Here is a 13665-nt window from a genome sequence, read left to right as displayed (position 1 = left end):
CCCCAAACTCGGATCTATGGGTGACGCTGGGTCAACTACCTGCGGTAGTTTATTGTTGTACATTGTTTTTAAATTTATTGCTGTACATTGTTTTAATTGTTTGTTTTCCTTCTGTGACTGTACCCCCAAGTGTGTTTTATAAGCTGGTCTCTGACCGTAATAAATTATCTATCTATCTATCTATCTATCTATCTACACGGATAGTGGAGAGGTGGGATGGGCAATTGGTGGCTGCTGCAATTGCGGGTGATTGGTGAGTGCGACAAGGCCGCTGCCTACTGGCTGCTCCGGCAATTGGGCGGGCGATTGGCACTTGCTTTCGGCGAGTGTACAGATGATTGGTGGATTTGTCGACGTGCACACAATTGGCTGTGGCGGTCCTGTGGGTGAACAATTCTTGGCACCCCCCCCCCCCCAAAGCTCAGCAACTGTGGGCAATCCTCCCGAAAAAAGCTCAACAACTCTGGGCAATCTCCCCAAATTTTCTCAATTTGGAGTCCCAGAAGAGAGGGGGCATCTTATACATGGGGGCATGAGGTTTAACACCGAAAAATACGGTACTTAATTTTGTCTACTCTGCACATCCTTCTTCACATTGTTCAGAACTGAATGGTGGCTGTCACATCCCCCTCCCTCTTTTAATGAACTGTTCCTTAGAGTGGAACTCAAGTGGATGCCTCATTTAAATAAAGGACTAGAAATTATCTCCAGCTTCATCTACTCCACTCCCTGCAATGAAGATTCTTAACGAGATGGCTAACTTTGTGACGTTCATGGAACTGGGAGGTTCAGAGGCATTTTCCAGAGGTCCAAGTGTGTTGACTCTACATGTTTTGCATTCAGTGAACAACTCTTTACCTCAATCTGGGCTGTGTGATTAGCATAGTGCTTCAAAGCATCATCTCCTTCTTCTGGATCAGACCCAGGCTTCAGCATGTGCTGCAGTATTTTATTGTGGCGAGCCAGCTAGAAGGCAAAGGGTGGAAACTATTTGATTCAGTCCCTGTCAGAACTCTCTCCCCATCTCTGCAAAACCCATAAACCCATATTACATACTACAATGAGTAAGGCTTGTTTCTTCCATCAGTAAGAATAAAAATATGCCCATCCTCAAGGATCAACCATGGGTCCTGGTTGTTGTTCGATGATGCTTACCCTGTGCCCTCTTCTACACAACTGTTAAGTGAATCCTGTCCTCCACTGAATCCAATCACCCTTCACGTTATACATCTGACAAAGTAAGCAGCAGTCCACAAAAGCACAATACAGTCATACCTTGGAAGTCAAACAGAATCTGTTCCAGAAGTCCATTTGACTTCCTAAATGTTTGAAAACCTGCAGCTTATCAGAAGCTGCAAAAGCCCCGTCAGACATTCGGCTTCCAAAAATAGTTCACAAACCGGCACAGTCACTTCCAGGTTTGCGGTGTTCGGGAGCCAAAATGTTTGAAAACTAAGCTGTTCAAAAACCAAGGTACGGCTGTACAATGTATTCATGTTAAGGATTCCTTTAGACCCTTTGCCATTTTTGCTACCACACAGTTCACCTTCTAGAGCTTTGCCAAGAAGTTTCTCCAAAGTGTGTGTGTGTCCTGGGAGGTTGTGTCAGATCTTGTGTTTGGTTAAGCATTCAGTGGCTGGAGAATGTTGAATGAGGGTGCCAACACTTATAGTTTGAAAACGTGCATTTTAAAAAAGGAAGGAAGGAAAAGCAAAGCAAGAAAAGAAAAGCAAGATGGAATTGGATAGTTTTTAAAAATGATTTTAGCTAGACTCCCTGTAATAACAGTTATAAAGTTATTTCCACTCTCTGTGTACCATCAAAGCTGAATAGTGATTTCTATTATGCATGTAGCAACTTCCCTTCCAAAATCTAGTATTGTTTTATACTCTTAACACCTTACCACACAGATAACAATTTGTTAACAAACATTAAAAATAGCAGGGTATTAATCACTGAACAATGGGAGATTCTGGAATCACAAGTTGAGAGGTTTAATTAGGCTGATTATGTTCTCTGTAGCAACTGAAAGAGCTAATCTTTCCCTAGCAAGCAGTGGCATGGATAGGCCACTGGAAGCCAGGCCTAACCTCCCTTTTGATTCATTTCTTCAGATAATTTCACTTGGCCCAGGCTGGGATTTGCTCTGGTATATCTGTCATTGTTTGTTACGTCCACTGCCTTGTCCATCCTTGAGCCATTTCCCACAGTCACCTTGTTGACCTACTCCATGCTCATGCCTTCTTTCTGGGCACGGCATGCTATGTGAGCCCCAAAACTCCTACAGTGGGTACCAAACTGGTGATCTGAGGGATGTCAGATGAGGAGTTAACTTGTGCATCACAACCCTGCTCTGAACAAAGGAGGGATCTGCAGGGAGACCAGCCCACACCAATGTAAGATATCTCCTTGCACCAACAGGACAGAGCATTCTAGGTGGTATTCCCAGAATATGGCAAGGAGAGGACAGGGGCCCTGTCAATAGTTTCATACAACTATTAAAAGAGAAGGGACCCTGTTTTCTTTTCCGTCTGCCCCCTTCCTGTTTAATCAATGTATATAATGCTTAACTGAAAAATTGGTGCTTCTAACCAGTCTCTAAAAGCAGCAGGGTCAGCTTTGCTCACTCAGTCTGAGCACCTAGCCCTGCCGCTGCCATTGGATACAGATGGCCTTCATCTCCTTCTCCCTCACTGCACCCTCTACTGAACATGATCCAGGTCTGACAGCATCCTTGTCCCCCTCCCCCATATTATATATGCTTTTTGGAAATATTTATTTATATCTGACCTGTAAATTCCATGTTTAAGTCCTTCCTGTCCTTGAATTTTCCCTCCCCTATTCTGTTTCCTGTCTCTAAAATCTTATCAGGGCACTGATGGAAAATGGCTCTTTTTTGTTTTTATTGTATGCCAATATAAGGACTGTTGTCCAATGGTGGAGTAAAAATATGAGACACTACAAGAAAGAAGATTCCACCTAAACATTAGGAAGAACTTCCTGACAGTAAGAGCTGTTCGACAGTGGAATTTGCTGCCAAGGAGTGTGGTGGAGTCTCCTTCTTTGGAGGTCTTTAAGCAGAGGCTTGACAACCATTTGTCAGGAGTGCTCTGATGGTGTTTCCTGCTTGGCAGGGGGTTGGACTCGATGGCCCTTGTGGTCTCTTCCAACTCTATGATTCTATGATTCTACATAATAAATACATATACCCAACCTTTGGGTATATTCAGTTGAAGCTAATGCATGAGGGCCTCTTCTGATTGGGTCAGCTGGCTTTTAGACTTCACACACACACTACTTCTCCTTCCCAACATATGGTTCTGCTGCACGTTTATGGTCTTGGTGGTTTATGTCTCTCATCTACTTGGGATACTCCAGGGACTGCTGAACTAAGTGTGATGCAAGGAAGAATTTCTCAATTAAAGGTTGTGTGGTCTTGCCCTTCAATCAAGGTGGAATCTTAGTCAGGAAATCTCTCATACATGATCAGGAGATCATACTATATCTGAGAGGAGGAAACCCACTGCAAATTCTTTATCTCTCCTAAAATTAAAATGTAGAACTTTTTGTAAAGCTTCTTGCAGATTCCCTTTAATACAAAATTGCAAGCTCTGTCTTCATCTCGTACAAGCGTGTTTCAGCTTAGCAGAGGGTGCCTGCTGCAATATATTGTTTCAGCAATGAGTCTGGTTTATTGCATTGCATGTCCCTCTGAGCACACTATCTAGATGCGCTATACTGTAAGGTGACTTTAGGTGAGGCTACCTTGAAAGGAGGCATTCATAAAAATGGAATACAACATTTATTGCTTTTCAATAACTTCCAGGTGGTCTACAAGCAAAAAAGACATCTCTTCCGCCTCTTCCCTGAATCTTTCACAAATCTGAACTGAAAAGTGAAAGTTGTTTTCTTTCAGGTCCATGTGCCCTTGCCAGTAATGGGGATCCAACATTACAAAAAGGCATCTTTGATCTTGTAAAAGTTACAGGGATCTACAAACATAATTGGTTAAAAAAACACACACCATAATGGGCAGAATCCAGCTGAATGTCCTCCTGAGCAGGACAATGCTGCTGGATTGTGTCCATTATCTACAGCATATGTAAATCAGTGAATGTACTGATTCATTATGACGACTATACTGTTAGGCTTTGAACAGTGAATCTTGCAACAGGAATCTAGCTCTGGATACAGCAACAGGTGCTTCTTTATCTAAGGCTGGTATTATGGACACTCATACAGAGAATGTATGATAGATTTGATTATTATTATTATTATTTTAAAAAGATGGATAAAAGAAGAAATGGTTTATCTAGTCTCCTAGCGGTGTTTTTCTAGGTAGACTTTCATTTTGACTGAAGGTCAAGGTTGCTGAATCCTTAATCAAAGGAACCTTTCTTGCCTCAAATTTAGTTCAGCACCAATCCCAGATGTGATTAAACACACACAATAGCAAGAATGCTTAGTAAGTGGGATGTGTTTTCTAATAAGATTCTATACTGGACATAAGCAATAATATAATCTCTGAGGCCATTTCCAACTCTGAAGTGTTTCTCTGTACCTCATCAGATTTTCTCAAAGTACTAAGAAATGCAGCTCTCAGCTAGGAAAAATGGTACATGGCCTCATGGGTCCATGTGTAAATTTGAAAATCTATTAGCTAATGATGAGAAGAGCCTCAGCCCTCTTTAGTAAAGAAGTAAAGGACTCACCAAACCGCCTCTACAAAACTAAGTCAACTCGGGTCTCTGAAAAAGAAAATCTGGTAACAAAAACCCGTACACATGAAACTGATACAAATGCAAAAGCACATTTATTGGTCTGAGGATTTAGGATTTTTCACTTTTCAAAGTTCAAGTTCTCAAATATTGTAGCTGAGATGCAACAGAGCTGACAGCTGTGGTTCTGCATCCACAATGCACATGCAAAGTCAAAGGTAAGTGCTATTAGGGGTTTTCAGTGGGCTCTTCTGATCTACAGTAGTAAGAATACACTTCTAGGAACAGCATGCTATGCATCCTGCCTTTTCGGGTGATTACACCTCTGTGTTAAATATGCATTTAAAGCAAGGCTCACTACATAAACAAGCAGTATTATTGCTCTCACTGAGTTTATGATGATATTGGGTGTCATTCCGTGTTGTCTGTGTGTAAGTGGAATGGACTTTTGATCACACAGAAGGACTTCTTCTCTTTCCTGTCCTCTCCCCTGGAGCTGTTCCCAACACCCACATTATGACTCACCTTCCTAAATGAATATGCAAGATGCATGAAGATGAGAGCATCCTAAAACATGCTTGTTCCTAGTAGACCTGGGTTCGGAGTTGACAGGGTATAGAAACAAAGCCAACATACTGAGATGTTAAGAGAGAAAGCCTCAGAACTGAAAGGCCTGCAGCTGCTGAGACTAGGTGTCATTTCTGTGGTTGATGAATGATTGCAAATCAAAGCAATGATGTGCTTCTACAAGTGCCACATAGTGCCCATTCTGTATGTGTAAAGAGTCATTCCTTTAGTGTGACAGAACTTGACTTTGGAATTCCCCTACTGACATAGGAAGGTGCCATAACTGTACTCCTGTAGACTCCTACCAAAAACTTTTGTGTTTTGTTGGGCCCATCAAGGCACATGATTGAACAGTTACATCTGTGTTTAAATTTACTTCAGATGGACCTTGAGCTTGTTTGGAGGTTCTAGCAGGGGAGTGCAGCTATCGTATACCCTTGACCAAAGAACGGTACACTCCTTCTATCTGGGATGGTCGTCCTCTTCCACCGAGCACGCAGCTTCGGGAGGGACGCACATGGAGCGGTGAGGGAGGAAGGGGACACCCGCCTAGCCAGCCAGATCAGCCGAATCAACCCTGGCGATCAATGGGGTGACAGATGTCGCAGCCAGATCGCCCTCACATCCATCGCCCTCACATCCAGTGTTGATATTTGTGGACGTGGAGAAAGCCTTTGACAATATTTCTTGGAGCTTTATGAAGAAGAATCTCCAGGGGATGGGGGTAGGCCAAGAATTTGAAAATGGTATAGGTGCAATCTATTCTGAACAAAAAGCTAGACTAATTGTTAACAATGTTGTAACAGAGGAGTTCAGAATAGAAAAAGGAACACGACAAGGTTGCCCAATTTCCCCATTGCTTTTTATATCAGTCCTGGAGGTTTTGCTGAATATGATCAGAAAGGACCAATTGGTTAAAGGGATACAGGTCGGAGCCAAACAATATAAATTAAGAGCATTTGCAGATGACTTAGTTTTGACTTTACAGGAGCCAGAATCTAGTGCAACAAGAGCTTTAGAACTGATTCAGGAGTTTAGTCGGTTAGCAGGATTTAAATTGAATAAATCTAAAACAAAGGTTTTGGAAAAGAACCTAACAGAAACTGAGAAAGAGAGGTTTCAGAATGAGACAGGTTTGACAGTGGTTAAGAAAGTAAAGTATTTGGGCATTATTATGACAGCTAAAAATGGGAATCTATTTAAAGACAATTATGATAAATGCTGGACCGAGATAAAGAAAGATCTAGAAATATGGTCAAATTTGAAACTTTCACTATTAGGCCGTATTGCTGCGATAAAGATGAATGTATTGCCTAGAATGTTGTTCTTATTTCAGACATTGCAGATTATTGACAAAATGGACTGTTTCAAGAAGTGGCAGAAAGACATACCTAGATTTGTCTGGCAGGGCAAAAAGCCAAGAATAAAATTTAAAATACTAACTGATGCAAAGAAAGAGGAGGCTTTGCCCTGCCAGACTTAAAACTTTATTATGAAGCAGCAGCTTTTTGCTGGCTGAAGGAATGGCTACTTCTTGAAAACACTGATATCTTGGATTTAGAAGGATTCAACAATGTATTTGGCTGGCATGCATATTTATGGTATGAAAAGGTTAAGGTGCATAGAATGTTTAAAAATCACATTGTCAGGAAAGCATTGTTTAATGTTTGGACAAGGTACAAAGATCTACTTGAAAATAAAACCCCAAGGTGGTTGTCTCCAATGGAAGCTAAAGCTCTAAAAAAGCTCAATATGGAGGCCAATTGGCCAAAATATTGGGAGATTTTGGAGCAGGAGGGAGATAAATTAAAACTGCAGAGTTTCGAAAAATTAAAAAGCAAAGTGCGAGACTGGCTTCATTATCATCAGATAATGGAGGCATATAAATTGGACAGGAAAATTGGCTTCCAGGTGGAAAAATCAAAATTAGAAACGAACCCAAAACTAAGATTTTGTCAAGAATGTATAACTTGCTGTTGAAATGGAATATACAGGATGAGACAGTGAAATCTGCAATGATTAAATGGGCACAAGATATTGGTCATGACATAATGTTGGCTGACTGGGAACGGTTATGAAATTTACGGCATGTAATGCCTTAAGAGAAAATATCATGAAAATGATATATAGATGGTACATGACACCAGTCAAGCTAGCTAAAATCTATCATTTGCCCGATAATAAATGTTGGAAATGTAAAGAAATTGAAGGCACATTCTTCCACCTTTGGTGGACGTGCCCAAGGATTAAGACCTTCTGGGAAGTGATCTATAATTAAATGAAAAAGGTGTTTAAATACACCTTCCCGAAGAAACCAGAGGCCTTTCTCCTGGGCATGGTCGGCCAACAGGTGAAAAAGAAGGATAGAACTTTTTTTATGTATGCCACAACAGCAGCAAGAGTACTCATCGCACAGCATTGGAAGACACAAGAGCTACCCACTCTGGAAGAATGGCAGATGAAAGTGATGGACTATATGGAATTGGCTGAAATGACCGGCAGAATCAGAGACCAGGGAGAAGAGACGCTGGAAGAAGACTGGAAGAAATTCAAAGATTATCTACAGAAATATTATAAGATCAATGAATGTTAGAATGACATCAGATTGAATGTAAAAGGTTATTAGTAAAAAGTTGTAAAATTAAAAGATTCAATATTTTAAGATACTAAGGAGATTAAGTTATATTAAGATACCAAAATTAAGATAAAGATTAATTAAGACAGAGGGAAGGGATTTGCTGATTAAATATAAGATTTGGAATACAGTGAAGGGAGGTATGGGGAAGTCGGTGAAATAAGTTAATGCAAGAAATATTATGAAGATGGAATTGTTTTTATTATTGCTTTTTTCTTTTTGATGTTTTTTGTTGTTCTGTGTTTTCGTAACTTTGTATTTTTCTGCTTTTTCTGTTGTTTCTTTTTTGTTTTATTTTTTGTGTAAAAAAAACTTAATAAAAATATTTTTTAAAAAATAAATAAATTCACTTCAGATGTTTATTGTTTTTTGATGTTTTTAACAGTTTATAAATGTTTTCTATGAAGGCCTGAATTTTTTTATTTGCAAATGGTGTCGTGCATAATACCTTCCACCAAGTTTGCTACTTGTATTGTTTTATTCATACTACTTTCTTGCAGTACAGATATGTGATTCCAAACTGATTGTTACTGTGTGTGTTTTAATCTACAAAGGGTTAACATGGATTGGATCTGTGATAGCCTTATTATTAGTGCTGCAATTGTTCATTAGATCAGGCAACTGATTACAATACTTTTGATCAATTAAAATGTGTTTCTGATTAGCTGGCAGATTTAAAAACAAAGAAATTAACATTTGTCTAATGCAAACATTTAGAAAAACAGCAAGTGTTATCTTAGAAGACTTTCCCTTCTTGACATGCATTGGAGGGAATTCCTTCTAAAAAAATGCTGCCCATCTAAAAGCAAAGAAATGCACACTTTTCATTTCAGAGCTATTATATTCATATGCAAATATATGAAGATTTGCTTAAATAATTTATCAATTACAACTCATGCAGCTAGCCAAATCTTGGATCTCTTTAATTAGGCAGCATCTCTGTTTATCATCATTCTTAGGCTAACACCTGTGCTTGTATGTGAGAAATTATTATTATTATTATTAATAATAATAATAATAATATCATTATTTTTAAAAATACTCAGTGGGGCAAAACTCCTTAAATGAGAGATCAAATGCCTGCTCTCCTCCACCAGAGTCTCACTGAAGTCAACAGGATATGCATTGTCAGGTCACATGTCTGACTCTGGGCTAAGTTATGCATAACACTAAAGGATAATACTCTAATGGGCAAAAAGTCAACAAGTTGCAGAGAAAGAAAGTTGCCAAGGATTCTCTTCGCAACAGAACAGCACCTTCAGACATTTGTTTCATATTTCTGGGGCTCATTAGTGTCAAGCCCCTGTTGCACCTTCCACACTGGATCTTTAGAGAGAGCGTAAAGTAGTGTTATATACCATTTTAATGAACTGCAAGGTTCTCCTATTTCAGTCCTACCAGTCCAAGTCAAAGTGCCTTGCAACAGCTTCTGATTCTGCTGGCATTTAACTAGATGGTGTCAGAATGACACTGCTATCTTGTCTCATCAGGATGATGACTACAAAAACAAACATGCAGAACATAAAAAGTTCTATGACAAGCATCAGGCCTGGCAAGCAATGATTTGAGTCCCAAGGGAGTCACGTTTCCATATTATCTCTGAGCTCTGGCACTGCAATCAACTGAGGTGCAACACTGCTCAGAGAGAAATCTGCAAATTCAGCAAAGCCCCACACCAATTTCAGTCTAGGGACCTAAATTACACCTTTTGTGCAGTTAGGGGATTTTTCTTCCCAAGAGGGTGGCTGGAGTGGCTTTCCAGAGAAGCTGTTTTAAGACTTTAAGACATTATCACTCTATTTCTCATTATTTATAGTGCATTTATAGTGCACTTAAAAACCAGCAAATAAGAATTAGCTGATTAGCTGCTTTCCCTGGTCAAAGGTCAGAGGGGGCAGGGTTTCTGTTGAGGCAGGTGATTAGCTGTGGGAGGAGCTTATCAGTGTTTGCAGGGCAGCGGCTGAAGAAGGAGCCAAAAGGGGTTTCTTGTGTGTGTGATTCTTGTGGCTGATTAGCTGCTTTCCCTGGTCAAAGGTCAGAGGGGGCAGGGTTTCTGTTGAGGCAGGTGATTAGCTGTGGGAGGAGCTTATCAGTGTTTGCAGGGCAGCGGCTGAAGAAGGAGCCAAAAGGGGTTTCTTGTGTGTGTGATTCTTGTGGCTGATTAGCTGCTTTCCCTGGTCAAAGGTCAGAGGGGGCAGGGTTTCTGTTGAGGCAGGTGATTAGCTGTGGGAGGAGCTTATCAGTGTTTGCAGGGCAGCGGCTGAAGAAGGAGCCAAAAGGGGTTTCTTGTGTGTGTGATTCTTGTGGCTGATTAGCTGCTTTCCCTGGTCAAAGGTCAGAGGGGGCAGGGTTTCTGTTGAGGCAGGTGATAAGCTGTGGGAGGAGCTTATCAGTGTTTGCAGGGCAGCGGCTGAAGAAGGAGCCAAAAGGGGTTTCTTGTGTGTGTGATTCTTGTGGCTGATTAGCTGCTTTCCCTGGTCAAAGGTCAGAGGGGGCAGGGTTTCTGTTGAGGCAGGTGATTAGCTGTGGGAGGAGCTTATCAGTGTTTGCAGGGCAGCGGCTGAAGAAGGAGCCAAAAGGGGTTTCTTGTGTGTGTGATTCTTGTGGCTGATTAGCTGCTTTCCCTGGTCAAAGGTCAGAGGGGGCAGGGTTTCTGTTGAGGCAGGTGATTAGCTGTGGGAGGAGCTTATCAGTGTTTGCAGGGCAGCGGCTGAAGAAGGAGCCAAAAGGGGTTTCTTGTGTGTGTGATTCTTGTGGCTGATTAGCTGCTTTCCCTGGTCAAAGGTCAGAGGGGGCAGGGTTTCTGTTGAGGCAGGTGATTAGCTGTGGGAGGAGCTTATCAGTGTTTGCAGGGCAGCGGCTGAAGAAGGAGCCAAAAGGGGTTTCTTGTGTGTGTGATTCTTGTGGCTGATTAGCTGCTTTCCCTGGTCAAAGGTCAGAGGGGGCAGGGTTTCTGTTGAGGCAGGTGATTAGCTGTGGGAGTGCCTATCGGCACGCGCAGTTTGAACCATCTTTTAGATTTAGGGGAGCTAGTCTCAAGCCCAACGACACATTCTCAAGATGGAGGGGGAGGGAACAGCTGCAGTCGCCTGCGGTTCCTGCGCAATGTTTGCCATCTTGCCAAAGGTTGCAGGCAGCTTTACGTGCAGCAATTGCATGTTGATTGCCCTCCTAAAAGACAAAGTCCAGCAACTGGAGGAACGTGTAGCTACGCTCCAAAGAATTAGAGAGCTGGAGCTCTTCTTGGAAGCAACAGAGCACACCGTCTCCACCAAGGAGGAGACAGAGGACTCCCCTGAGAAGGAGGCTAGTTCACCAACACAGGAGCCCGATATGTGGAGAAACGTGACTCAAAGAAGTAGGAGGCCCAGGGTTCGCTCTGATTGTCTAGAAATACACAATCGCTTTGAGGTCCTCTCCCCTAGCATGGAAGACGAAGAGCAGACTCCATTTGAGGATCTCTCCCTCATTACAGTCGATCACGTATATGAAGATGAGCAGCAAAGTCAGTCCTCAGGGAATGTGCAGGCGACCTTGGAACGGACCGCTCACGGAAGAACCCTGACCAAACCTAAGAGAAGGCGTGTAGTGGTGATAGGGGATTCCCTACTGAGGGGAACAGAAGCAGTGATCTGTGGGCCTGACAAGATGTCTCAGGAAGTGTGCTGTCTCCCCGGGGCTAAGATCCAAGATGTAACTGAACGACTGCAAGGAATCATAAAACCCACTGACAAATACCCCTTCCTCTTGGTTCATGTGGGAACCAATGACACTGCAAGCAATAGCCTCCAGAAGATCAAAAGAGACTACGAGGCTCTGGGCAGGAAATTGAAGCAATTAAATGCACAAATCGTCATCTCATCTGTCCTCCCAGTTGAACGACGTGGCCCAGGGAGAGAGAGGAAAATAGTGGAAGTAAACAGCTGGCTTCGCAAATGGTGTAAACAGGAACGGTTTGGATTCTTAGATCACGGACTGCAGTTTCTTGAGGATGGACTTCTGGCAAGCGATGGGCTGCACCTCACAACGGTTGGGAGGAATGTTTTTGCCAAAAAACTAAGAAACCTCATCAGGAGGGCTTTAAACTGACTAATGTGGGGGAGGGAGACAGTGCTCCTGAAGGTAGGAGACTATTAATTGATGAAGATGATCATCCAAATGTCATAGACCAAATGGAGCAAACAGCAAGCAGACCTAGTGGTGGGAGGAAAAAATCCTTAAATAAGAGACACGGGGGAATGACTAATGGACTTCAATGTCTGTACACTAATGCACAAAGCATGGGAAATAAACAAGATGAGCTTGAGCTCTTGGTACAGCAAACTAAATATGACATAATAGGCATCACTGAAACCTGGTGGGATAAGTCCCACGATTGGAATGTAAAAATGGAGGGATACAATCTATTTCAGAGAAACAGACCAGACAAGAAAGGAGGAGGAGTGGCGTTATATGTCAGGGATGTGTATACCTGTGAAGAGATCCAAGATTTAGAACCTCAAAGCCAAAGTGAGAGCATTTGGGTCAAAATTAAGGGAGAGAAGAATAACAGTGACCTCATTGTGGGAGTTTACTATAGATCCCCAAGCCAAACGGAGGACATAGATGATGCCTTCCTGGAACAGATGGCCAAGCATGCAAAAGGAAGGGAGATAGTAGTAATGGGGGACTTCAATTACCCAGATATTTGTTGGATGTCAAACTCAGCCAAGAGCATAAGGTCAAACAGATTCCTCACTGGCCTTGCAGACAACTTCATTGTCCAGAAAGTGGGAGAAGCAACAAGAGGAACAGCCATTTTAGATCTGGTCCTAACCAATGTCGATGACCTGGTTAATGGGGTAGAAGTGGAAGGATCATTAGGCGCAAGTGATCATGCTCTTCTGAAGTTTACTATACAACGGAAAGGAGCAGCCAAGCATACTAGGACTCAATTTCTTGACTTTAAGAAAGCCGACTTCATAAAACTTAGGGAAGTGCTGGGTGAGATCCCATGGACAGTAATACTAAAAGGAAAGGGAGTTCATGATGGCTGGGAGTTTGTTAAGAGGGAGATAGTAAAAGCACAACTTCAGGCAATACCAATGAGACGGAAACATGGAAGGTGCCTAAAGAAGCCAGGGTGGCTATCTAAAGAACTTTTAACTGAGTTAAGATTAAAAAAGGATGTGTACAAAAAATGGAAAAGGGGGGAAACCACCAAAGAGGAATTCAAACAAATAGCCAGCACGTGTAGACACAAAGTCAGAAAAGCTAAAGCACAGAATGAACTCAGGCTTGCTAGAGAGGTTAAAAGCAACAAAAAAGGCTTCTATGGGTATGTTCGTAGCAAAAGGAAGAACAAAGAAACAGTGGGGTCACTCAGAGGAGAAGATGGTGAAATGCAAACAGGGGACACAGAAAGGGCTGAACTCCTCAATGCCTTCTTTGCCTCAGTCTTCTCCGATAAAGAAAACAATGCCCGACCTGAAGAATTTGGAGGAAATGATTCAGCAGAGGAAACACAGCCCAGAATAACTAAGGAGATAGTACAAGAATACTTGGCTAGTTTAGATGTATTCAAGTCTCCAGGGCCAGATGAACTGCATCCAAGAGTATTAAAAGAACTGGCAGATGTGATCTCAGAACCACTGGCAGTCATCTTTGAGAATTCCTGGAGAACAGGCGAAGTCCCGGCAGACTGGAGGAGGGCAAATGTTGTCCCTATTTTCAAAAAGGGGAAAAGAGAGGACCCAAATAATTACC

The 13665-nt window shown here is 42.1% G+C and overlaps 2 protein-coding genes across 9 annotated transcripts in view; one reads left to right on the top strand and one right to left on the bottom strand.

Moving 5' to 3' along the window:
• NUDT5 (nudix hydrolase 5) overlaps positions 1 to 13665 on the top strand; it is a 1423229-nt gene that overhangs the window by 718790 nt on the left and 690774 nt on the right. The gene's annotated exons all lie outside the window — the stretch shown is intronic.
• ITPR2 (inositol 1,4,5-trisphosphate receptor type 2) overlaps positions 1 to 13665 on the bottom strand; it is a 320952-nt gene that overhangs the window by 40062 nt on the left and 267225 nt on the right. For all 8 annotated transcript variants that reach the window (XM_083399206.1, XM_083399209.1, XM_083399210.1 and 5 more), the window contains one exon: positions 859 to 966. In XM_083399206.1, the coding sequence (XP_083255332.1) occupies positions 859 to 966 (108 nt within the window). The remainder of the gene's footprint in view (positions 1 to 858; positions 967 to 13665) is intronic.

The sequence above is a fragment of the Podarcis tiliguerta genome, assembly GCF_965153285.1.
Source record: "Podarcis tiliguerta genome assembly, chromosome: 10".
In the NCBI taxonomy this organism is placed as follows: domain Eukaryota; kingdom Metazoa; phylum Chordata; class Lepidosauria; order Squamata; family Lacertidae; genus Podarcis; species Podarcis tiliguerta.
The sequence above is the reverse complement of the archived record's forward strand: the minus strand, read 5'-3'. Positions and strand labels throughout refer to the sequence as shown.